The 26,135-nt window shown below is 39.0% G+C and overlaps 1 protein-coding gene across 2 annotated transcripts in view; it reads left to right on the top strand.

Annotated features, from left to right (window-relative positions):
- The window catches only part of DYM (dymeclin), a 355,894-nt gene that overhangs the window by 148,664 nt on the left and 181,095 nt on the right, over positions 1-26,135 (top strand). For both annotated transcript variants that reach the window (XM_050944679.1, XM_050944680.1), the window contains exons 9-11: positions 8,093-8,275; positions 12,131-12,309; positions 20,949-21,074. In XM_050944679.1, the coding sequence (XP_050800636.1) occupies positions 8,093-8,275; positions 12,131-12,309; positions 20,949-21,074 (488 nt within the window). The remainder of the gene's footprint in view (positions 1-8,092; positions 8,276-12,130; positions 12,310-20,948; positions 21,075-26,135) is intronic.

Raw genomic sequence — 26,135 nt, 5'->3', positions numbered from 1 at the left:
TTAGAGGCTGAGTCGCAGCTACTGTTTGTCATCTTCTGGGATGGAAACGGCCTTTAAGAAAATGTCAATCTAATTCTCATATTCTGGATCTTCGTAAGACAACTAATAGCAAATAAAATTCAAAGTAAAGATAATATTTAAAAATAAATCCAAACATGGTATGAAAATGCGCAGTTAAGTCATACAAACAACTTTCACTCTCTGCTGTAGTGAGTGTAGTATTTTACTGATGAACAGACCAATATCCAGATTAACCCTTTATTATAAACAGAACTAAATATGGAATAATATAACAAACTTTCTACTATTCTGTCAAGTATCAGAGGGGTAGCCGTGTTAGTCTGGATCTGTAAAAGCGGCAAAGAGTTCTGTGGCACCTTCTAGACTAACAAACGTATTGGAGCATGAGCTTTCGTGGGTGAATACCCATTTCGTCAGATGCAACTACTCTACTACTACTCTGTGTATCTGCAGCCTGGGACTTCCCCGTCCTGGGCTTTCTTGTTTCTGCTCAGCAGGAATGGGTAATTGGGAAACCAAAGACTGCATGAAGAGTGTGTCACAGTAACACAATCCAATAATAATACAGTACTGAATAGTGAATAATTATATTTATGGTCCCCAATTAGATTCAACTCTTTTTTTTTAAAGATGCATTTTTTCCTTTTGGAGGGGCAGGTTGTCACTACAGGGCAGAGTTAAGGTTGTTTGGGTGCCTTAGTTGTGTATTTCCATACCTTTTATGCTTGAATTTCTTTAAAATTTAATCTTAGCTTTGCATTTCTTGGGTTTGCAGTGCTTACTTTGGGGATAATTGCAATATCCCTTTGTAGTTCTACCATTAACTTACTGATGTACATGTACACTCTCTCTCTCACTCAATTTTAATTCCAGTTTAACAAATTTGATATGAAAACTTTGTTGTCTCAAAATTATTAAATTATTACCTGACCCTAAATAAAAAAGACAAAGACAATGTTACAATTTGCTATTCTGATGATTTGAGAATATGGAATGTCCCTTAAATCTCTTTCTTTTACTTGTAGGGCCAGGTTAGTTTTAGGAATCAGAACTCGCTAATTAATATTTTCTCTTAAAATTTTGAGAACCGGTGTAAAGAACTATTTAACCTTTGACTGACGTATCTTGCCAGCCAGTGTTTTGATAATGTCAGTTACAGCATATATGTGTTACATACAGTTCATCCTCTTGACAGCCCACACATTAACAGGATACCTTCCATATTTATTGGTCCTTGACAACCTTTTCTCTTTCACCAAATGTAGCATTCTTGATGTTCACCCTGTATGTCTGTCACCCTCATGACAGATGCACTGAACATTTAAGGTGGATACGAGACTGGTTTTGTTCCTATATTTAATTTTATATAGCCACTGTATCTGCTTTTCCAGCCTTTCCAAACTATTTTTGATTAGCTATTTATTTCAATATTTTGAGTTCATGATAATCTGGAAGGAATAGTTCAAGGTTTTTTGCTGGTTTAGGAGCAACCACTCATAACAGTCAGTGCCAACTTTTGAGATGCCTCGTGGCTCTGAAGTGAATGTTATAGATCTCTTTTAGGATGATATTGCTCTTTCAGAATGAGAGAGTTGCCAACTGAGAGAGAGAGCTTCAGGAGGCTAGTCGGGTCATGAGTTTGGCTATGTACCTCCTTTTCCTAAATTCAGGGGAAAGGTGTAGTAATGGCTGATGCTATTACAGATGGTGGAAAATAAAAATGCTGGTTTAGCTGAGAATAATGAATGCATAATAGTTGTGGTTTAAAAGGGGGAAAATGTATTACAGTCTGATTCATTTAATGAGTGAAGATAAGATAAATGATTGTCAGGGTTTTTTTAACCTTTGCAAAATGTGGCCAGCCAAATTACACTTCCAAATGGCTCTAATGTGAGTTAAAGGTACACTTCAGTGTTGAGGTTGAGCAGCATTTTTTATTCAGCTGCATTGTTTCAATTTGGGAGCAACTGATCAAAAATTTACTGATAAAGGGTGATTCATGTAACATGACTGTTTTAGTGAAGTATTTAATTATAATTGCTCTTCATTAAGGGGTCTCCTTCAAACTAATTAATGCTGAATGGCATTATTTCTCTTCCTTTTGGCATTGTAATAATTTCTTTGCAGTGAGCATGAGGAAGTGGGTGTTGATTTATTACAGAAGCTGAATGTATAACTATGTTTGAAGAAAAGTGCCATTCAGGTGGCTTGAGTTTAAACAAGGCCAACTATAGTTTAAGCTGTTTTTGGTGGACTTTAGCAAGGCGTTTGACACAGCCTCATATGACATTCTTATAAGTAAGCTGGCAAAACGTGGGCTCGGTGGAACTACCATTAAGTGGATATGTAATTGGATAAACAACTGCAAATAAAGAATAACTATTAATGGAATGATGTCAGATTGGAAGGAGGTCTCAAAAGTGGAGTTCCACAGGGATCTGTTCTGGGTCTGGTGGTGTTTGACATATTAATAATGATCTGGATGTAGGAGTAGAGAGCATACTGATCACATTTTCAGATGACACAAAGCTGGGGGGTTGCAAACACTTTGGAGGTTAGAGCTAAAGTTAAAAAAGATCTTGATAAATTGGAGAACTGGGTTATAGACAAGAAAATGGAATTCAACAAAGACAAATATAAAGTGCTACTTTTAGGGAAATAAAAGCAAATACACAGATACAGAATGGGGGATTACTGGCTTGGCACCAGCACTGCTGAGAAGGATCTGGGAGTTGGGTGGATCAAAACCCCAACAGCAGTCAACAATGCAATGCTGTGGCAAAAAAAATAAAGGCAATTTTTTGTTACATTAACAGGAGACATAGCATGCAAGTCAGAGGAGGTGATAGTACTGTGTAAGTCGACACTAGTTAGGCCTCAGCTGGAATACAGTGTCCAGTTTTGGTCACCAATGTATAGAAAGGGTGTAGAAAAACTGGAAAGGATCCATAGGCAAGGGACAAAGATGATCAAACGGACGGAATGCAAGCCATATGAGCAAAGGCTGAAGGAACTGGGTCTCTTTAGTTTGAAAAAGAGGAGACTGGGGGCGGGGGGACATGATAGTGGTCTTCAAATGCTAGGAAGAGTGCCGTAAAAAAAATGAAGAAAAATTGTTCTCTCTTGCCATAGAAAGCAGGGTAAGAGGCAATGAGTTCAAAGTACAGCACAGCAAATTAAATCTCAGCAAAAAGTTCCTCACTGTAAGAACAGTAGGACAATGGAACAACTACATATGCTAGTCATGGAATCTCGTTCACTGGAGACTTTCAAAAGGAGGCTGGATAGCCATCTGTCTTGGATGATTTAGGCACACAACAAATCCTGTATCTTTGCAGGGAGTTAAACAAGCTGACCCTTACGGTGCCTTCTAAGCCTTTTGTTCTATGATTCTATCAGGTAGAGTACATTTCTGCTTTAAATTCAAAAGGATCCATATAGGCTCTCATGTCCAATGTGTCTAGAGTCTCAAAGAAGACTAAATTGCCTTAAATTGTTTCTTTAAATTGGAGAAATACATTGTATTTATTGTAAATTAAAATTTTAGTTTACAGGTGATCAGTAAGAATTCCTAATGCTGGGATTGTTCATTTCATGATCCTGAGTAATGAGTTTCAAGATTTTGCTGATCAAGCAGTTTCTGTCATACAATGTGTGGAAACAGGGAAGTGCTGGGAGATGTATTGAGTGCTAAACAGGAATGTAGTCATCAGTTAATCATCAGTACTTTAATAAGAAGTGGGCATTCAAGTATACTGGTTTAAGGTATTATTAACACATTTAATTTAAAACTAAACTATAATATGCAAATTAGCACTCTTAAGCATCCAAAGCTTGGAAAATATGGAAATTAAACTTAACGCATAATCTTAACTCTTTTACAGAAACTCTACAGCTACATGATGACATACTATTTTGTATAAGATAATTTCTACTATCTTAGATATACATGTATATTTATAGTAACGTGATTGTGTAATTAAAGACTGTATCATAGTAGCTTAAAGCAAGGGGCTAGAGTTAAGGTCCTTTGCTTTTCTTTCTTCTGAGTGCTTAATTGTGCAACCATAGCATTGCATTAATGTAATTTTTTGTAATTAATTACTTAGGGGGTTTTGTTTGTATGGGGATGCTACCACTTTACTAAGAGGCACCAATCAATAAAGGTGACTGGTTCCCAACAGAATTACTAGTAAATTGTGTACTTTAAGCTTAACAGAAGCCAATTGGTCAAAGGTAAACTATTGTCTGCTAGTTTTGCAGGCTAAATTTGTATTTCCATAACTTCATGTGTTCTGTATAATCCATTAAAAAAGCCTAAAGGTAGCATAAGTGTTTTCCACTGAAGTATTAGATTTTCTCAAGTTTCATTCATTTATTCTAAATCCTAACTTAAAAATCAAAGGGTGGATCTGATTAAAACAGAACTGAGGTTAACTATTGTTAATTTTGCCTAGTCCTCATTAAGAACATTGTTTGAAATTTGGAAGACATGACATTCGTCCACAACGAAGTGTACAGTGCTGTTGTCTTTTGCATAACTGTAAATCTGGCTATTAAAGTTTAACAAGTACTAGCAATTGTTATGTTCCCTGGTCATGAGCTAATTGTGTTTCTCCTAAAACAGGTGAATTGTTTAAGAACACCTTACTAGATGCACAAAAAGCCACAATCGAAGAAGAAGCCTCTATTGGTTAAAAAACCAACCTGCTTTAGAGAGGAAGTGAAGGAACCTATAGAATTAAAAAAATAAAATAAAATAAAAAGGAAGAAAGGGAAAGTTGATGATGATAATAAATATAAATTAGAAGCTAGGAATTGTAAAAAAAACTGCTTAGGCAAGCAGAGATAAGGACAATACGATGTAGTTTTTTAAAGTATATTAGAAACAAACAAAAAAAATCCCAACAATGGTTTTGGTCCATTACTAGATGGAAATGGTAAAATTGTCATAAATAATTCAGAAAAGTTCTGTTCTGTATTTGGGGGGAAAAACATGTGAAGTAGTTATATTATGTGATAACACCCTTTCCATTCCACTGGTGTCTTAGGTGGATGTTAAACAGTAGCTACTAAAGTTAGACATTAACTTGCATATGAGAGTTTTAAAAGAGCTGGCTGAGGAGCTTGCTGCACTGTTAATGTTGGGTTTTCAATAAGTCTTGGAACACTGGGAAAGTTCCTGAAGACTGGAAGAACGCTAATGTTGTGCCAATATTTAAGAAGGGTAAATGGGATGACCTGGGTAATTATAGGTTTGTCAGCCTGAGATTGATCTCAGGCAAAATAATGGAGTAGTTGATACGGTACTCGATTTAATCAAGAATTAAAGAAGATAATATAATTAATACCAATCAATATCAGTTGAGTGGGCATTGAATGACCATCACCAGCCATTGACCAGCAGGGGAATAGTAAACAAGGGATTTACAATTCAATGACAGTTGTGCAAGCACCACACAATGGGGATTGCTCAACTTTATGACTAAGTTGCACAAGTCCACACCAGGGGGATTGCTCAGCCCTGTGATTTAACAAAGCCCGCCAGGCATGCCTGCGCTAGTGTCTTCCTGGCACGTGGACTGAAGATGTGAAAGAGGGGACAGTGGCATCATGCTTTGGGCCTTTCTCCTCCCCCGCCTACACTGGAAGCAACAAGAATGCTGGGAAAACAAAGACTTGACCTGAGGAGACTGGTCCCAGGCTTAAAGGGGAACCCTGTGTACTAAGAACTGTAACACCTAGTGGGGTGACAAAACTGCTTGATCCAAATACTGCCTAGTCTAATAAGGTTTAAGATTTAGATTGTGTGCTTACCTTTTATTTTCTTTGGTAACTATCTCTGACCTATTGTGCCTACCAATTATAATAATTTAAAATATTTTTTTATACTTAATAAATCTGTTTTATATTTTACCTAAAACAGTGTCTTTTGGCTGAAGTGCTTTGGAAATCTCAGCTCAGGTTGCAAAGGATGATGTGTGCCCTCTCCACATAGAGGGAGGGGCGCACTAGGTAATTAACTTATCCTGGTCAGGCTTCTGACCAGGGCAAGACGGTAAAGTTGTGGGGTCCAAGGCTAGGGGCTTGGGAGATTTGGTGGTGCCTTTCTCTGTGTGTTTCATGAGTGGCTCAGGCAGCATTCTTACAATCTAGCTGAGTGTGGGGCTCCACATGCGGTTGTGCTGAGTGATAACAACACCTGAAGGTGTTTGCTGCTTGTCACTAGCAAAGCATTGTGAGAGAAAGCCCAGGCTGGAGAGTTAAGGGGGCACAGTGGTACACCAGTTCCAGGTTGTACTCTGGGGATCCTGTCACAATGACACAAATACGGGGAGTTGTAAATAACAAAGAGGACTGGTCACTGATACAGAGTGATCTGCATTACTTGTAGTGGGCACAACCAAACAACATGCATTTTAATAAGGCTAAATGTAAATTGTATGCACCTGGGAACAAAGAATGGGGCATGCTATCCTGCGAAGCAGTGACTCTGAAAAAGATTGAGTGTTGTGGTGGATAATCAGCTAAGTGTGAGCTCCCAGTGCGATGCTGTAACTCAAAGGGCTAATGCAATCCTTGGATGGAAAAACTGGAACCTTGAGTAGGAGTAGAGAGGTTATTTTACTTCTCTGGATTTTGCACTGGTGTGACCTCGTCTGGAATACCACGTCCAGTTCTGGTGTCTCCAATTCAAGAAGGATGTTGATATGTTGGAAGGGATTCAGAGAGGATCCACGAGAGTGAGTAAAGGCTTAAAAAGCATGCTTTATGGTGAGAGACTCCAAGAGCTAAATCTGTTTAGCTTTACAAAGAAAAGGTTAAGAGGTGAGTTCGTTACAGTCTATAAGTACCTGCATGGGGAACAGATATTTAATATTGGGCTCTTCAGTGTAGCAGTGAAGGGTATAATACCGTCCACTAGCTGGAAGTTGAAGCTAGACAAATTCAGACTGGAAATAAGCTGTACGTTTTTACAGTGAGAGTAATTAACCATTGGAACAACTTACCAGCGGTCATGGTAGATTCTCCATCACTAAAAATTTTTAAATCAAGATTGGATGCTTTTCTAAAAGATCTGCACCAGGAATGATTTTAGGGAAGTTCTATGGCCTCTATTATATAGGAGGTCAGATTAGATCAGGGATCAGCAACTTCTGGCACGTGGCTCGCCAGGGTAAGCCCCCTGGCGGGCCGGGCCGGTTTGTTTACCTGCCACGTCCGCAGGTTCGGCCAATCGCGGCTACCTCTGGCCGCGATTCTCCGCTCCAGGCCAACGGGGGCTGCGAGAAGCGGCGTGGGCCAAGGGATGTGCTGGCTGCCACTTCCTGCAGCCCTCATTGGCCTGGAGTGGCGAATCGCAGCCCGTGGGAGCTGCGATTGGCTGAACCTGCAGATGCAGCAGGTAAACAAACCGGCCCGGCCCACCAAGGGACTTACCCTGGTGGACCATGTGCTAAAGGTTGCCGATCCTGGACTGGATGATCACAGTGATCCTTCTGGCCTTGGAATCTATTATAATATTCTGGGTTTAATAAAACACATTAAGAAATGCAGCATGTTGGAATCAATTTGCATTTTTAAAGGCGATTATCTGATTACAAAAATATTATACACATTTGTCTTCCTCTCCCTGTGCACCATGTCAGCGTCCCCTTCTTGGATCCCCTCACAGGCTTTGTGTCTTTTATCACATCAGGTTTAATCTCTTTACCTTCAGAGCCTTGCACCATTATGGCCCTGCCTCTTTCTCCTGATTGCACTTTCATCTCCTCCTGCACTATTACCTCTTACGCTTCCAGCAGCCTCCCTGTTCTCATCTGCTAAATGCTTTCCCCGCTACTCCTTTGAAATGTGCTTTCATGAATTCTTCCACCATCAAATTCATGATCAGTGTTGTCACTTTGTCTCTCTCAGGATGAACTGTTCTTCTCTGTATTGTATATGTACTTTGAGGTAGACCAAAAGAAACATCTTACTCATTTGTAAAGATGGGTATGCCCTGAAAGCGCGCCATAAATATTTAATAACATTTGCTAAGAGGAGTCTCTTCTTCAATTCTTCCCTTTAGCTGGCCTGTGGACAGTATTCACGTTGGGTGGAGTAGGAAGTAAACCAGCACCACAGCAGGAACAGTCATCACCGTTAGCTAATCAGAGCCTTCTGCTTCTGCTTGTGCTAGCTAATTTGACTGATGCTCCAGATACACCGAACCCATACAGACAAGCTATTATGTCCTTCAAGAACACACAAGGTTTGTACCTTTTCTTAATCTTCTAGTGTGAATTGAAGCAACTGAGGCCTTGTGTTATCCTGGTTTCTTAACCACTGCTCTTACCAAGGTGTGCTAGAATAATCCAGTAAACCTAGGAAATGTACAGAAAGGGAGTTCCTCTTCCACAGATCCTGTGAACTTCCTGAGCCGGCATGTCTCAGCCCATGAAACTTAAGACACTGTGGCGGGGGGAGGGGTGGTTTAAACACTGAAAGGTACTGTGCAATTCAGTTTTGGAAAATGGAGTTTCTATAGCTTGCTTTCTTGCAAAGTTTTAAAGACCTTTTCTCTTCTGCATAGCTCTAGAACTTCATAAGATAGAAATAGCAATAGGAAGGTGAGGGGGTGGGTACCCGGGGGCAAGTCAGGTAGCCAGAAGGATCCTGTTGGCTTTAGGAATGCTATAGGGCATTGGGAGATCTGGGCAGCCTGAATCATACTTCATTGTTTAGTTTTATATGTGTAGATGTGAACTTGTTTGTAGCTGAGCTGGTTTGACAGTTAAAGTTTTATACTCCTGAAACTTGAAGCATTGAAGGGATGAGCTTGAAACTAGTTTGCTCATTTAAGCAGGAAACTTTAATCAGCTCAGCTAGGCCCAGAGCTGCTTTCATTCTCCAGAAAAGCTCTTAGTCCTGAGAGAGTCCTTGGGCTTCCGCTGCCCTCATTTCATAGTGGTGGTGGTGGTAGCTAGTTGTAGTGTATGTGTAATTTATTTAGACTCATTTTTAAGTGTTGAGAAACAATGTATCTGCATTGAACAATTAGAACAGATGAATTCTGCTCTTCCCAATGTTAACCATACAATTCTTCAGATTAAATTTATTCCTGTGGAAAAACTGGAAGGCAGGGAAAACAAAAGGGAATGACAACACTGTTTACCCCTTTTTCCAGATCACCTATTCAACATATTCATAAATGATCTGGAAAAAGGGTAAACAGTGAGGTGGCAAAATTTGAAGATGATACAAAACTACTCAAAATAGTTAAGTCCCAAGCAGACTGTGAAGAGCTGCAAAAGGATCGCACAAAACTGGGTAATTGGGCAACAAAATTGCAGATGAAATTCAATGTTGATAAATGCAAAATAGTGTACATTGGAAAACATAATCCCAACTATACATATAAAATGATGGGGTCTAAATTAGCTGTTACCACTCAAGAAAGAGATTTTGGAGTCCATTGTGGATAGTTCTGTTCATTCCCTCTTGGGCACCTGGTTTTGGCCGGAAGACAGGATACTGAGCTATATGGACCTTTGGTCTGATCCAATACGGCTGTTCTATGTTCTTAACAAGAATTATAATGGAAGCCTTGTTGCGACTTTAACTATATATAGGCTCTGAATATAATATGAGAATTAACTTAAAATATCTTATCTAATTTCTTGGGGATGAAACCAATTGTGTTCTAGAGAAATTACTCTGAAACCTGTAGAATTTAATAAAAAGTAACTACATCTTTTCTACAGAATTTTTAAAACCATTCTGTGGAATATAATACAGATGATATCCCTGCTATTGAAGTCCATAAATAGATTTTGAAAGATTATAGGTCTTTATTAAATTCTTTAGGTCTCTTCTTCCATAATGTTTTTAAAAGATTTTTTTGCTAGTTTTTGTCAATTTTTAAAAAGGTTTGTAAGTCTCTCTCCAACAAAACAGGTAAAAAAATGTTGCAACTCTTAGTGGGTTTGTTTAGTAATTCACACAGCTCGAGCCTTGAGACATGTAGAATTCTCAGCTGACTATAGCATCTAAGTGCTCCTTTAGTAGAGTATGTTGAATTAATCTACTTCACCATCTCTAGCTGCACATAAATTTTAAAATGAAATCTAGCAGTTGTTTTGGATTAATGGAATGTACACTGACAATGGTTTAGAAGCTTTTCTGGGAATATGGAAGAAAAAGGAAGAGAAGAGTAGTGGCTTTTTTAAAAATAGGGGAGTGTTTTTGATGCATAGGAGTTTTTGCTGCATACGCTGCACAGATGTAAAGGTTGATTAAGAAAAGTTGAAAAGCATAGCAGAGAAGGGCAAGACTGCTCATTTAAAGGTTAAATTTGTATTGGCTTGCAATTCTTTTCCACAGGAGCACAGCTGGTGAGAATGTTAAAGTCGCCACTGTTCTTTATGGTGATATAATATGTATTATTTGATCATTATCTTGCTTTTATGCAAAATAGAGCATTCACATGCGAAGTATTAGCTGTTCTCCAGCACCCCTAATATGCTAACTCAAGTCCTGAGGAGATTAAAAGTAGATTTTGAAGTTTTGAACACTTTGGAAACTCTATAGCTGATGCGGTTACATTAACAAAGTTAAAACTGCTCAGTCCAGTTTTCAGCTTTTGAAAACTTATGGAAAGTAATCAACAAACCTGCCCAGACTCACACAATGTGCTTGCTTCCTACACTCACCATGGTGATCACAATTAAAAAAAAAAAAATACAACAAAATAAACACCCCCTCCTCCATAGGTTTTCCATTCTGTCTTAAAAATTACTCTGTGCAGAAGAGCAAGTGTTATCTTGAAAGGCTGCTTTAATTTTTCTTGGTGCTCCAGACAGCTTACCTTCTCTGAAAATAAAGCTATGTCCAATTGACTTATTGCAGCATTCTGGAAGCTCATAAAGCAAGAAATATCTTTCTCTACTTACAAGTTTTTTATTTCAAAGGGACATTTTTGAGCTGCTTATGTCTCAAATACACTTGAAAAGTCACATAATTAATTCCACAAACATCATAGAAACAAATAGAAACCAATTTTCAACCAGTTTTACTGTTACTTTCATAATATTCTGTTCTGGTTCCATTTCTACCTTCATCCTAAGTTATGCCATACAGACCATGGCCACCTGACACGATTTTCAAGGAGTTAAACTGTGCTTAGCTAATGTGATTTGAAACATCACTTAGCTAATTTAAAACAACACACACCTTTCTTTCTAGTCTAACCAAGGCCTATATTATGGCCATTGAACATAGGTTACTTAGGATATGTCTACACTTAAAATGCTACAGCTGCAATACTGTAATTCTTGAGTGTAGACACTCACCACAACAATGGAAGGGGTTCTCCCATTGCTGTAGTTAATCCACTTTCCTAAGAGGCAGCAGCTAAACTGAGAGAATTCTTCCGTTGACCTAGCACTGTCTGCACAGAGGGTTAGGTCGGCATAGCTAAGTCTCTTAGGGGTATGGATTTTTCACAACTCTCAGAGACGTAGCTAAGCCAATGTAAGTTTTCAATGTAGACTAGCCCTTTGAAGGACTAATACTAACAAGCAAATACAGATCTGATACTCCTAGAGCACTGTAAACTAAACCCTGAAGTTGGGTCATTTTGGGACTGGAAACAAATGTAGTCCTTCATGTTCCCTTGGAATTCTAGCTGTCAAGGAAAGCCCTGTAGCTGCACCGTTACCCAGCATTTCCTGAGATGCCTTCTTTTCTTACCTTAAGAGTCATGGAGGGGAAGAAAGAGTGACAAGGCAGCTTTGTTACAGGCATGACTGACTGTGAGTTGGAGGGAGGAGCAAGAAAGATTAATATGGGTATAAGGAAGGGTCACCAGTTCTCATGTGGGAGAACAATTGTAACTTTTATGTAACAACTGACATTTTATGAGACTTGATTAAGGTTTATTGACACCAGTAAAAGTTGAACCAAGACTGACTAAAGATTATTTCTGCAGGTATTTAGCTCCAGTTCTTTCTGTGGTGCTTGTGTCAGACATGAAAGTGTCTGTAAAACAAACAGAAACCTAGGCGGTAAATGGTTTTTTTTTTTCTTTTTTTTTTTTTAAAATATGTTTTTGGTTTCTTTATTCCAGATAGCACTGCTTTTCCTTCACCAAGTCCACATGCTTTCCAGATTAATTTTAACAGTTTGTACACAGCTTTGTGTGAACAGCAGAAATCTGATCAAGCAACTCTCCTTTTATACATATTACTGCATCAGAACAGCAATGTTCGGACATATATGTTGGCCCGCACTGATATGGAAAATCTTGTAAGTATCGTACTGCATATTTAATACTTAATATTTGGCAATTGGTGTTGATTTGTGGAGGTTTGTGTATGGCTGTGTAATGTTGTTCAATACTTGTTCATATTATTATGCTCAGCATGTGACTGGATTAAGAGATAGCACTGATAAGAGTATAAATCTCTGGAATGTTGGCAAAATTGATAGGGAAACATAATATGTTTAAAATGGGGAGTGGGAGGGAGAGGAGATTGGATAGAATAAGAGTAGCATGGGTGGGCCAAGATGGGAGGAGAGTTAGGACCATAGGTGTTTAGTGGCCTGTGATATACAGGAGGTGTGGCTACATGATCTGGTGGTCCCTTTGCAACTTAAGCTCTATGACTCTGATATTTTTAACAGGGTTCCAAAAATGCATTTGCAAACTTGCATGTGCAAAACCCTGCATTTGCACAGACAGATTCAGTGTCAACATGCAGCTCGGCATGTGCTCGTATAATCAGACATGTTGTTATAGGCCTATATAAATTTGGCCCTTAGTGACATGATGGTCTTCCATTCTTTTTTTATATATAAATATCATTAGTTGGTATTTTTTAATGAATAATGTGAAGAGAAATCAAAAGGAAAACTTTGAATTCTTATGAATTAAACTGTGTTCCAAGCTTTCATTAGCCAGGAAACTATTAGTCATTATAGATCTAAATGTGTTAGAGTGTCAACAGGTAAAAAATTGTGACTGTTAGTTAAAAGTGTGATGAATTGTCCACTCTTCTTATGGTATTTCATAGAATAAGGAGCATAGCTTTGACAGTGGCCTCCAAACTGTTGCTGAGTTGTTATTTAACTGGGATAGCCTCTCCTCTCAGTCTTCATCTGACCATGGTAAAGCCACTTCTGCTTAAATTGCATCTTCTGAAGCCACTTACTAGCTTTATCCCTCTCCTGTTTCAGGTGTCCTAACTACGGGAGCATGAGAAGGTGGTGTCCACCCAGAACAGCTATTCTAAGATCACCATCTTTTCTCTTCTGCTCTTCCCTCCCCTGCCCTGTTTGTGTATGCACACACCCTACATTAAAATATGAGGAACAGACCTCTTCTGCTGGTTTCCCCCCCCTCTCTGTTAAGGATCAGTAGTGAGCAAAATGCTGTGATCTTCACTCCAGGATCTTAAACTATTCCTGCCTAATGATCCTTATTGGACAATTTCTCCTCACCCCGTCACACACCACAGTTGGTTTGATATAGCCCAAATCTGTTGACCTTCAGAGTATGCTCAAGAAACTTGATCAGTTTTATTATTTCCAGTTAATTATACTCAGACTGCAGAGCTAAGTAAGTTTTAAACTGCAGAGTGTAACTACTTTGCTTATTAATGTGATGAAAGTTGACCGGCTCTGGACTACAGAAATAAAACAGGCAATTCTAAAGGTTCTGGGAGGGAGGCTAACAAAGTTTAGTTAGAAATGTTATGGCAGCAAAAACTTTCTCACTGCTTTGAATTAAGGTCATGACTTGGACTGGTCTGGAACTTTTTTCAACAAAACATTTTTTAGTCAGGAAAATGCTGTGTCAAAATGGAAATATTTTGTGGAAACATTTTGTTGGGGAGGTTTCTTGGATCTAGGATTGGAGTGAGGATTAAAAGAGAGACCTTCCCCAGAATACCGAATAGCCTGGTGATTAGGACACTAACCTGAGATGTTGGAGAGACCTAGATTCAAGTCCCTGCTCTGCGCGATTCGGCTATTGGCTATTCTGGGGTTGAAGAAGTGTATCGCGCTCTCTTGTTTTTTCATGAAAAATTTCAAAAGGTCTGTCTCATTCCAATGCAAAGCTGAAACAAACGCCCAAACCTTGAGTTTTTTTATGAAATTAAATTTTTGTTTTCCAGCAGCCAGTTGTGGCTAATGGCCAGTGTGATCCTACCTGATTTGTGGTTCTGTAATAGGACAGTTTACAGAACATCACTTTTTTAATATAATGCGGACATGCTGGCAATCTTTTATGCAAATCTTATTTTATAAAAATTCTTGTAAAGATGGAATTGGATGTCTCAGGTATTGGTAAAAAAAAAAATAGAGCCTTTCATAGTTAGATAACCTAACAACCTAGGCTGGATTTTAGCTAGCATCTGAAGGCTGTTTGGGGACCTGTATGAAATGTGTTTGGTCTCAGTCTGATTCCTAGTGGACAGATAAGGACAGGATGAAAATTAGCACTCATAGGCACACTTGTTGGCAAATTCAGGAAGGAGGCCAGCTACTGAACTGCCAGTGAAGACTGAACTCCTCTCTATCCCCCCATAGATGAACAGTGTAGGTCAGGGCTGAGTCACTCTGGTGGATGAGTTCTGTGGATCTATAGCAGCATTAAGTTTCCAGGCTGTCAATATGACAGTAAGGCACTAAGTGTACTAGTTTTCTGTCTCTGGGGGAAAATATTCATAAGTTTGGGGGGTTTTGCTACTTTTTGCTGGGTTTTTTTAGTTATTATATTTGGTATATTGTGAACTTAAGACCTTTCCTTAGGGATTATGAGAGTCAACAGTGCAGCACTGTTGCAAAAAAAGCAAAGATCTTTCTGGGATGTATTAGCAGGAGTGTTATAAGCAAGACACGAGAAATAATTCTTCCATTCTACTTTGCATTGATAAGGCCTCAAACTGGAGCATTGTGTCCAGTTCTAGGTGCCACGTTTCAGGAAAGATGTGGACAAATTGGAGAAAGTCCAGAGGAGAGCAACAAAGGTGATTAAAGGTCTAGAAGACAAGATCTGCGAGGGAAGATTGAAAAAAGTGGGGTTGTTTTGTCTGGAGAAGAGAAGACGGGCGGGGGTGGGGGGAGGTGGCAGGGGGGAATATGACAGCATAGAAGGTTTTTACAAGGAGGAGGATGAAAAATTGTTCTTGTTAACCTCTTTGGTTAGGACAAGAAACAATGGGCTTAAATTGCTGTAAGGGAGGTTTAGGAAAAACTTCCTTACTGTGAGGGTAGTAAAGCACTGGAATAAATTGCCTGGGGAGACTATGAAATTCTATCCCCATCATTGGAGGTTTTTAAGAGCAGGTTAGACAAACACCTGTGAGGGATGCTCTAGTTATTACTGTAGTTCTGCCTTGAGTGCAGAGGTCTGGACTAGATGACTTATTGACATGCCTTTCAATCCTACACTTTTATGATTGTATGATATTATTACTCCTTATTTAATAGTACTTTGGGTCCATCTTCTTTAGAGTGATCACAACAACAAAAGAAAAATTACACTTTATTTGCCACATCAAAACATCTGGTAATTCCCACCCCTCGTCTTCTTTTTAATACCCTTTCTTTGCCCGGGAAACATCATTGGCAGACTTACCAGCGTGATTTCCTTATTTTTGAGATTGATTTTTTGGACATCTGTCTCTGCTCTCTCATAACTTTTTAGTTACATTTTTTAATTAGTCCTGTATGTGTTAAACTATTTTAGATGAAATCATTTCCTAATTTAATTGTGTGTGAGCCTGCTTTTATCTATTAAGGGCTCTTTTTTTTTTTCTAATCCCAAGTCATGATCATTCAGCTACAAGGTGGTGAATTGTGCTTACCTTGTATTAAAACACACTATGGTAATGCTAGCTTTACTTATATAAAAACTTTATTTGTAAGAATATGACTCTCTTCTTTCTATAACAACAATCTGCTCACAAGAATAGTTCACTCATTTAATTTATAACAATTTCTAGATCATCTCAGTGCATCAATGGGGGATTAGAAGTAATTTTTTAATGGTGAATTCTTTTTGTAAAAATGTCAGCTGGTTGAAGACTACTCAGCGACAAGAAATGTAAGAAGTAGGCCCAGTAGAGATGATTTAGAGGGCAAAATGTGTGCAAGGTGGGCCCGTGGTGCAAAATAAATGGTTTATTACGTTTTCGCAGTTTATTTCATGTTTTGTAGAAGTAAAGGAGTTTATTCAATGAATATCAGTACCACATATACAGTAGAGTAGTATAAGACAAGATCTTTGAATGAAAGGAGCATGTTAATATCTTATTTTTAAATAATGGATTTATAAGCATAAATATATTTCATATAGAACATTTTTAATTAACTAGTATGTGAAAATGCATTTATTGAGAAGTCTGGAAGTAGAATTTTGGTTATGCTTAAATGCAAGAGATCTCAACTGCACTTAAAATATTTTGTCTGTGTTTTGTGGAAACATCTTGGGTTCATGACCTTTCATCTAATCACATGCAGGTTTTTGTCAGAACCATGCCTGTTTCCTGGTAGGCTGCTGGGGACACCGGGCTTCCAGGTTCTGTGGCTCCAGGGCAGCTGTGCCATGTGGACTGCCTCGTGCATATAGTGATTTAGCAATTATTATTATTTTTATTATTAATGATGATGATAATATTTCGGTACGACCCACTGTGTGCCCGGTTCTGTCCACACACACAGATGCACACTATAAAGACGGTCATTTCCCTGAAGTGCTTACAGACTAACACATGATGTAGTACATAAAGAGGAAGAGAGAGAGAGACAAAAATATTTATTTTAATTACCACATTAATCCCCATTTAATACCTGCAACCTAGCCAAAATTAGTTGGCTAATTTCTTATAAAAAATTATAGAAGAACTGGCCCTTGAAGAGAGTTTGGAGAGGGAAATGGTATGAGTACAGCTGATGGAGAATTTTCCGACAAAATAAAGCTTCATCAGAAGATACTGATTCATCAAACCCAAAATGTTTTGTGGAAACATCTGGGTTCATGACCTTTCATCTAATCACATGCAGGTTTTTGTCAGAAACCTGCCTGTTTCCTGGTAGGCTGCTGGGGAGACCAGGCTTCCAGGTTCTGTGGCTCCAGGGCAGCCGTGCCATGTGGACTGCGTCAGGATGGGGACTGTGGAATCCTGGATCCCTACCCCCAGGTTGGACTGCATGGTTGGACTGCCCCAGAACTGTAAACCCTGGGAGCCCTAGAAGCTACTGACTGAAATTGATATGATTCTTGTCAATTTCACAACTGCAGCAGTAATACTGATCAGATACATGTTAATTTCAGTAGCAACTGGCAGGGTCCTGGGGGCTATATTTAGTTTTGCAAAGGCCATGTGTCAATGTTTCAGAACAAAAATGTTTCAGAATTTCTGGTTCACAGGAAATTTCAAAATATCAAGATTTGCAGTGAACCAGAAATCTCAAGGTTCAGATGATTCCACTTATGAATCATTTCAGGTTCAATATGCAAAGGGCAGCATGGAAGAGGGCACAACAGCAGTTGTTCGGGAAGCAAATGGGTGTTAAGTCTGGCCTAATTCCCAGAGCAGAGGAGGCTTGGGCAAAATGCTGAGAGATAAGGATATATATGTAGGGAAGGGCACAGATATGAAAAGCCTTGAAGGTGAGGACAAGAAAGTTAAGTTTGCAGTGAATTGGGGAACCTGTGAAGGGCTTCAAAGAGAAGGTGACATGAGTTGAATGATGATAAAGAAATCTGATTGTAGAAGCTGTGTTATAAATGGAGTGTGGGGTGGAAACAGGGGCATCTGATTTATTTCCAAATTACTGCAGATTGAGCTGATATACGATATTTCACTCAGTGTCAGTAAGGGTGCTTTTAGTTCAGTTATCCGTGCACCTTTAGTGCCTTGGGTGCTTCTTGAACATTGAATACACTTCTCCAGCTACGGTTTATGAACTAACATCCTTTCAAATAGAGATAATACGTATCTTGAGCAGCTCTGAAGCAACATGTGTCCCAGATGTGCTTGGTACGGTGTTATTCAGCACTAACAAGATTGCTTGACAAGTATTATAAGGCCCTATAACTTGCATGGCAATGTATTAAATTTTGATTAGTAATAAATATTAGTATTTTACTGTAATAAATCCTACAAGACTAAAAAGCTGATGTTCCCCCTTTTCTCCATTCAGCAACCATCCAAGAAACTAAGTATATACCCACAGGGTAGACTTCAAAAAGCTTTTTGTTGTTTTCACTGCAAAGCAAAATTGTAAAAGAACCTCTGCAGTAGTTTTATATTGCTTTATGCTGTGCAAAGAGAATTATCATCTATTGGAGTTTATAACAGTCCTAGCACTAGGAAAGGATTTGGATTTGAACGTATGCAATGCAAAGCCATGTGCAATATATATACAGTAGAACCTCAGAGTTGTGAACACCAGAGTTATGAACTGACCTGTCAGCCACATGCCTCATTTGGAACCAGAAGTACACAATCAGGCAGCAGAGACCAAACACCCACCCCCAACCCCACACACAACTACTGTACGGCACAGTACTATGTTAAATGTAAACTACTACAAGAATAAAGGGAAGTTTAAACAAAAATGTTTGACAAGGTAAAAAAACTATTTCTGTGCTTGTTTCGTTTAAATTAAGATGGTTAACATCAGCATTTTTCTTCTGCATTGTAAAGCTTTAAAGCTGTATGAAGTCAAAGTTCTGTTGTAAACTTCATCATAATCTTTTGTTCAGAGTACCGAACATTTCAGAGTTACGAACAACCTCCATTCCAACCTGTTTGTAACTCTGAGTTTCTACTGTATTTTAGTTGGAAGCAACTGGAGCTATGGGCTCAGGCAGTAAGCCTTGTGTGAGGTAGTTTTGAATTTTTTTTTTCTTTTTCAGTTGAAAAACTTGTGAAAGACAGAACAAGCCAGTACAAAATAATAATACTAGAGAGTTGTAGGCTTCAAGTCAGAAAAACAAGTCTCTTTAGTCATTATCTGCTTTTCTTATGCTTAAAAATATCAAAGTAGGGATGATCTAGATGGCAGTGTTCTGTGCTACCATCCAGGAGAACTGGGTCCTCTAACCTTGTTCTCCTGGCTTCAAGGCAGGAGTTCCTGGGAATGCAACAGAGAGCGAGCGAGCACACGTTGATTCTGATTGGAGCTGGGAGATGAGTATCTCTCATTCCTTAACAGAAATGCTGACTTTCTAATGAAGGAATTGTAGTGGTGTCTAATGCTGATGAGAGTTGTGTCCATTTCAGCCATAACAATGGTGCTTATTGTATATAGGGATAGGTGGAAATGAAGAGCTCAAGGATATGAGGAAAACCGCTTGCCACCGAGGGATGGGCGAAATAAATATTTTTTATTTTTAGCACAGATATTGTGCTATCTGTAATTCAAATGTTGTTAAAAAAGTGGTCTTTGTCTTAGTGATCGTGTAGTTTAGAGAGAAAATCTCAATCCCTACAATTGCAGAATGTAGAAAAATTTATTCTTCTTAACAGCAAAGAAGTGGCTGTCTGAAATCCCTAACTTCTGAATTTGTAGAGAAAGATGTTTGGTTCTAATGATGGAAAAAAGTGTTTTTAAAAAATCTCATTCTTTCCTGTGGTGTTATCTTGATCCTGGTTAACGTGCCCCAGAAAAGGTATGTGCCAGAAGCACATAAAGACAAACCCACTGGTTTTATAAGAAACTGTTAAAATGTCTTTAATGTATCTAGCCAAAACAAACTGTTTTGGAACTTGGTGGTTATAACAGAACATTTCTGGTAATTTTAGAGGCATATGATGCATACAGAGTACTGGCTGGTCACCAGAAAAGGTCTCACATGATTCATCCTGCTACGTTCGGTTTGTTTTTTAAAACATCAAGCTAAGTCTTTAAGCATCTATAATCTCTTGGGAAGAGTTTTCTGTGCCTCATTCAGTCTTGGAAATAAGAATTTTCTGAAGTCCTTTTACTATATTATTTTGTGATTTTAGAAATCATGGGAAGGGGAAATTTTACTGAGCCAGTGTAAAGCTAATATTCAAAGAGATGGTGAAGAGACAGTATTTGCGTCTGGATTAAGTTTAGGCTGGAGTTTGGGCACAAATCAAGACTAGAGTTCAGGTACTAATTCTGTGGCAATGAAATCTTGTTAGCTCGTCTTTCAGGGCTTTGGCTCAAGCTGGCCATCTTGGTGGAAATGTTGGAAGATCTTGGGCTGAACTCTCATAGGAGTGGGAACACTGAAACGCAGGCAGTACATGAATTAGAATAGGAAAAAACAGGTTTTTACTGGTTTTGGATCCTACTCAGATTGGTTTTCAGATCTGAGGATTCTAATTTGATCACCTCCACCCCTTGAAATTCAAAGAGGTTTGGATTCAAGTGTCAGTTTTGGCCCTCCTCTGAGTTTTACAATGATTCTGAATAGTGCAGTTCAAACACTGTCTAGCTATGATGGATGGAACATAACCATTTCAAACCTTTGTAAAATGTTGTGAGGAAGATGATTGAGCCCCGTGTATTATAGCCAGGAAACTGTGTTTCAACTGAGTTAGCTGTGAACTGGTATAAATTTGGTTCAGCAAACAGTTTTTCTGTCCGATGGGAGATGGAATTTTCAGAACCTTATAGTAACTGGTGTGGCTAGGAATTCCATTTATTAGGAATTAAAATTCAATGTCTCACTACAAGAAAGAATATGTTTAGACTATTAATGACTCTCACAGAGACATGAAAAGCAGATGGAAGGTGTTTGAGCATTTTACATCAGTAGTTGGGGTGGCTGTTTCAGGAGGGAAAGGAAGCTGTGACATTATGAAAGGACAGGGTGACACAAGGAGAGTTTAAAACCTTCTGTGTTGTTTGTGATATTTGAAAGGCTAAACTAATGTATTCATATTTTTCCCCTCAAGGTTTTGCCAATTCTTGAGATTCTCTATCATGTTGAAGAAAGGAATTCACACCATGTTTACATGGCTCTTATAATTTTGTTGATCCTTACAGAGGATGATGGCTTCAATCGATCCATTCATGAAGTGGTGAGTTACTGTTATGGTAAATAACTCTTAGAAAATAAAAATCATTTAGATGTTTATCTGAATAGAAATAAGCTTGCATGTTTTACTGCCTACTCCACTAGGACAATAATCGTCTCATCAGCAGAACTGGTTTACAGATTAAATTTGCTCTTCAAGATTTGAGGATATATACTCATTTCCTACAGAACTAATTAAAACAGGGTTACAAGCTTCCTTTCAAGAATCTTTGTTTAGTGATGTGTACAAATGATTTTCCTGCCAGTAGGATAACTTTGTTCTTCTCTGTTGTTTCCTCTTTCCAACTGAGCATGGAAGTAGGCAGGCAGGTTACCTCAAGGATGCTGTTTGCCAAGGAAGAAAAAGAAATAGAATGATAGGTAAACAGTCTTATGCTTTCACAACAACCTTACTTAAGCAGCTTATATTCCAACTGAAGGGACTTTATTGGGAGTTTTTATTTCTCAAACTGACTGTAACTTCCTTACTTGGCATCTCCAGTCTGTTTTTCAGCCAGATTAATATCTATTTTATATTAGCCATATAACATGGTCCAAATTCTGATTAGATTTCATTGGCCTTGACCAACTGTGCTGGAGCTTGTAAAACTATCATAATGTAGAAGAAGTTTATACTAATTTTATCTGATTTTTGGCTCAGACATGCAAAGTATCTCTTGGGATTATGTGATGCATTGATTCATAAAGGAGATGTGAAAAGCTGAAAGCAAGTGTTCGGTTAGTTAAACAGAATCTTTCTCGCAGGTAAGTTTGTCCTGTCTTAGCAGGAATGTGACTTTTTCTCCAGGGTATCAAAGTGATAGAGGCTTATAAAAACCCGAGAGAGAGAATTTTGGTCACAACTTTCTGTAGTTTCATAGGAGATTATGTAGATCTGTATGTAGAAAACAGGAGGACTTTGTGTGTATGTGAAGTTTCTTGAGACTAATAAGCAACTTTTGGGACGAAAATCGATGGCAAATATGCAAACTGCTGAAGCCAACATTTCTCTGGAGACTTTTCCTTCCGCCTCGCGCACCATGGGTGTATATATTTGGATGCAGTGTCTGTAGATTTAGTATCTCCTTAGCATTCAAGTTTTTTGCTCATGAATTGAGTTTATTGAACTATTGATATACAGTATGCCCACCACCACCATCACTTCCTTGCCTCATCTTTCTTCATTTATTTTAAAGGCTTTAAACATGCTCTGTCAACAGATCTCTCATTGTTTAGGCAAACATGGCAGATTTTCCTAAAATGGCCAGTGTTGGTTAAGCCATGGGGTGAGAGCATAATTCACTTTCTATGTCCATTTAATCCTTGTCCTCACTGCTGAGATTGCCAACATGGGTGTAATGGTGGCTTTATAATGTGAGTGATATTTATGATCTCCTTTTATTTAAAACAAGTATTTGCCCTCCTTTTTCCTGCCAGTTTTCACATGCTTGCTCTTCTCTGCCTCTGTTCTCTTTTCTTTTCCATATCTTCTCTTTCAGTATTTTCTTTGCTTCCTTATCTTATGCCTTTGTTTCCCCCTTCAGCAGAGGATGCTTGGCGGGATATCCTTTGGTGGTTCCAGGCAGCCAAGACATACATATTTTTGTTCCTTAAATGAGTCCTATGGGAATGGGGGAGAGAATCCTGGACCTGTGGGCTGCTGCCTGAGCCCATAGTCCTGTGCATGTGAACTGCTCATGTGACCAGCTTCTTGCTGCATCTGGGAAGAGGGCCAAAAATGGATGACTTTCAAGGAGCTGCATGCTGCTCTATCAACAGCTGAAGGAACACATTGGCATTGAGTTAGAGGGCAGACCGGGGGTCATCCAACCTTTTCCACTCTCCTTTGTTCCTTTCCTCTGTGCAGGCCTCTTTTCTGCCCCTTCTTTCACACCCCATGAGTGGTCTGTACTTCCCTCTGTGCAAAAGGCCTAAAGTCGAACAAAATGCACCTTTGCTACTCCTGTAGCATTGCTTACATTGAACTCCAGGGCTTTTGTTTCCTTTTGCACTCCAAAACTTGGTCACAGAGATGGACAAGTGCAATGAAGAGGAGAAGAGGTTGGGTATCTCCTGCCCTCACCCAGAGAATTCAGCTATAGGTGTGCAGGAGAGGTCCCTGTCTAGACTACAACACTGCTTTAGTAGCCATGACATACTTGACTAGAAGTGGGTCAAGGACTATGACCCTGAGCCTCCAGGATTCCTGTGTTTCAAGAAAATTCCCTTCCAGTTATTTGCTTTACGCAGGACTCTGGGCAAGCAGCATTTTCTGATTCGTTTGTTTCATTTCTAATTCTGAACATCCCTGAACTTTGTGGAAGAGGGGAAGAAAAAGAGGATTTCAAAATCCAGATCTGAATATTGCAGGTTAAGCCCAACTCTGTTCGGATGGACAGTTTGTGAAAGAATCTTCCTGATACCACTTCCTGAGAACCCACTCACCTGTGCATAGCTGCCAGAAGAAAATAAAAGGACAGATAAAGCCATGCTTTTTCTTTTCCTCTGGAAATCAGGTGTAGGAATGCATTGGTGTATCTGACACCAGTTTACATCCTTTTCAGTGCTTTTAGGTGTGTATTCTCACAGTGTGAAAGGTGTGGGACTAACTTCCAAATAGATTAGTTTTGTATAGTGTTAATTACTGAAGTAGTTTAATTAAATGTCTTAAATCTCAGACACACAACTCCCCAAATGCTGAGAGACTCTCATAGGGAAGAAGAAAAACTTATCAATGGAGAGAAGGGAACTATTTAAATCAGGCTGTAAAATGTGAATGTCTCGCACCAGTCATACAACCTGAATGAAGCTCTTATTCACTGTAAGTATTTATTGCATTTTAGCAATTTCAGCAGGAAGCTTCTTCCATCACTTGGCTGAAGTCTGAGAAAATAAGAGCATAATTTAATGTATTTTGAGTCGACCTGTTTTTCTCTGTGCTGATGCATATCCTGTAATGTTCTTATAACAGTCATTACTGTGTGATCCATTTATGGGCATATTTTCCTTTGTGGTATTACACCCACATTTATTTATTTATTGATTTTTAAGATTAATTTTAGTAAGCACAGTTTTATAAATCTCTGTGATTATACAGACTAGTAAAGAGCCCAGGAAACCACAGAAACTCTTCTAACTGCTAAAGGGTTTTTATTTAAAATAAATGTGGTCTTAGCTGCCTTGAAGAGGTGATCAAAAACATAGATCTTGTTCCTGCAACTGACTCCGTGCAGGCCGACCCCCAGGGCTCGCACAGAACCCAGTTTACTTCAGAAGTAACAGCGCAGTAAACTGGTAAATCTGGAGTTCCCTAACTGAAATGGGTCTTTGGTGCATTGATCCCCTCCCACCCATCCCCACCTCCCAGCAATATGAAATCATAATTTAACTGAGATCTTCAAATGAGATGCAGTGTTACAAAACTTTTATGGTACTCTTTTCCTACAGGCAGCTGTATTTATTTTTAAATGTTGTTTTGTTTCCAAAGTGCCACAGTACACTTAAAATTACCTCTTCAATGAATTTGTGCTGCCCATTAGCAAATGCTTCTGTAACTCTTCATAAAACTGTACAAATACTAACGAACACCTTCTTATAGCTCTCTAAATTAACTTTCCCCAAACTGTGGGTTGTGACCTCAGAGGAGTTGTGAGACATTGCAGGGAAATAAAGGAACCACGGGAAAGCCAGAATGTCCCAATTGAGCTGGCTCCTGTCCCACAGGCTGGCTGGGCTTGGCTCCCTGCTCTGGGCATTGTGACCTGGCCTCTGGTGCATGAGGTTTGCATTGCCACTCACTCTGGGTATGTCTTCACTACCGGACGGATCGGGGGGCAGCGATTGACCCAGCGGGGGTCAATTTATCGCATCTAGTTAGATGCGATAAATCGACCCCCAAGTGCTCTCCTGTCGACTCCTGTACTCCAGCTTGGTGAGAGGCACAGATGGAGTCGACGGGGGAGCGGCAGCAGTCGACTCACCACAGTGAAGATGCCACGGTAAGTCGATCTAAGTACATCAACTTCAGCTACGTTATTCATGTAGCTGAAGTTGCGTAACTTAGATCGATTCTTCCTCCCTTTCCCCCCATGTAGACTGGGCCTCAAATTTGACCCAGACCTCTTTCCTCTGCCCCCTACCCCGCCATGGGGGGCTGGGCTAAACCTGAGTGGTGCTGTGACACTGTTATCCAGTAATAATAACTGGAAATACATTGTGTATGTTGCAGTTGAAAATTTTAACACTTGAGTCAGTCTTCCTCAGATTCTGAAGAAATGCCTCATAATCAGAGCTGTGGGAAATTCTGAAGTTTCAATTCTCAGAGTTTCATGCAAACGCATTTTCGAAGTTCTGTTCTCTTGGGTCTACAGCCTTGGTTTCGCTTTGAGAAGTCAGAGCTACACTCAAGTCAAAATTTGCAGACTTTTCTCTGGGTGTTGTGTGCAAAGCTTCAGGTTTTATTTTCATTTTCAGTGCAAATCCATAAATCGTACCAGATTTGTTTGAAACTGGGTCCGCATTCTCTCTTAAATTGTTTGACCCTTAGCAAAACTTTCTTAAAACCGTAACTAAATTTTGAATTTATGAAATCTTAAAACTTGGTAAATTTAATGTGTTTTGGGATTTTGTTGTGAGCATTTCATGCTGCTTACTTAGTCATGTTGCTTTTTGTGAGATTGTTTGCTGAAGAATAGTTGAACAATGCAAGAAAGCATACATGGTTGGGCTAGTAACTGCCTCTGTTTTGTAGCTCGTTGTCATTTGATAAGAGATGTATTTTCTGTCATGACCACTCTTTCTGTCCATTAATTTGTAAGCTTCAGTAAGAATATAGAGGCAGACATGTCATAATTTCTCTGATTAAATCTTAATTTAAAATTCTTGTTTTTTACTGAGAGTTTATGGATTTTTTTTTGATGAAGCTACTTTGAAGCTGAATAGTCATGTAATGAAACTTTATTGTGTGTGAAAATAACACGTTTTGTCAAGCATTTCAAAGTACTTTACAAAGACAGAAGTTTCATTTTCCTCATTTGTTTAAAAAAATGTTGATTATGAGAGTCAG

The sequence above is a fragment of the Gopherus flavomarginatus genome, chromosome 3 (assembly GCF_025201925.1).
Source record: "Gopherus flavomarginatus isolate rGopFla2 chromosome 3, rGopFla2.mat.asm, whole genome shotgun sequence".
Classification (NCBI taxonomy): domain Eukaryota; kingdom Metazoa; phylum Chordata; order Testudines; family Testudinidae; genus Gopherus; species Gopherus flavomarginatus.
This window is presented reverse-complemented; position numbering and strand designations above follow the sequence as displayed.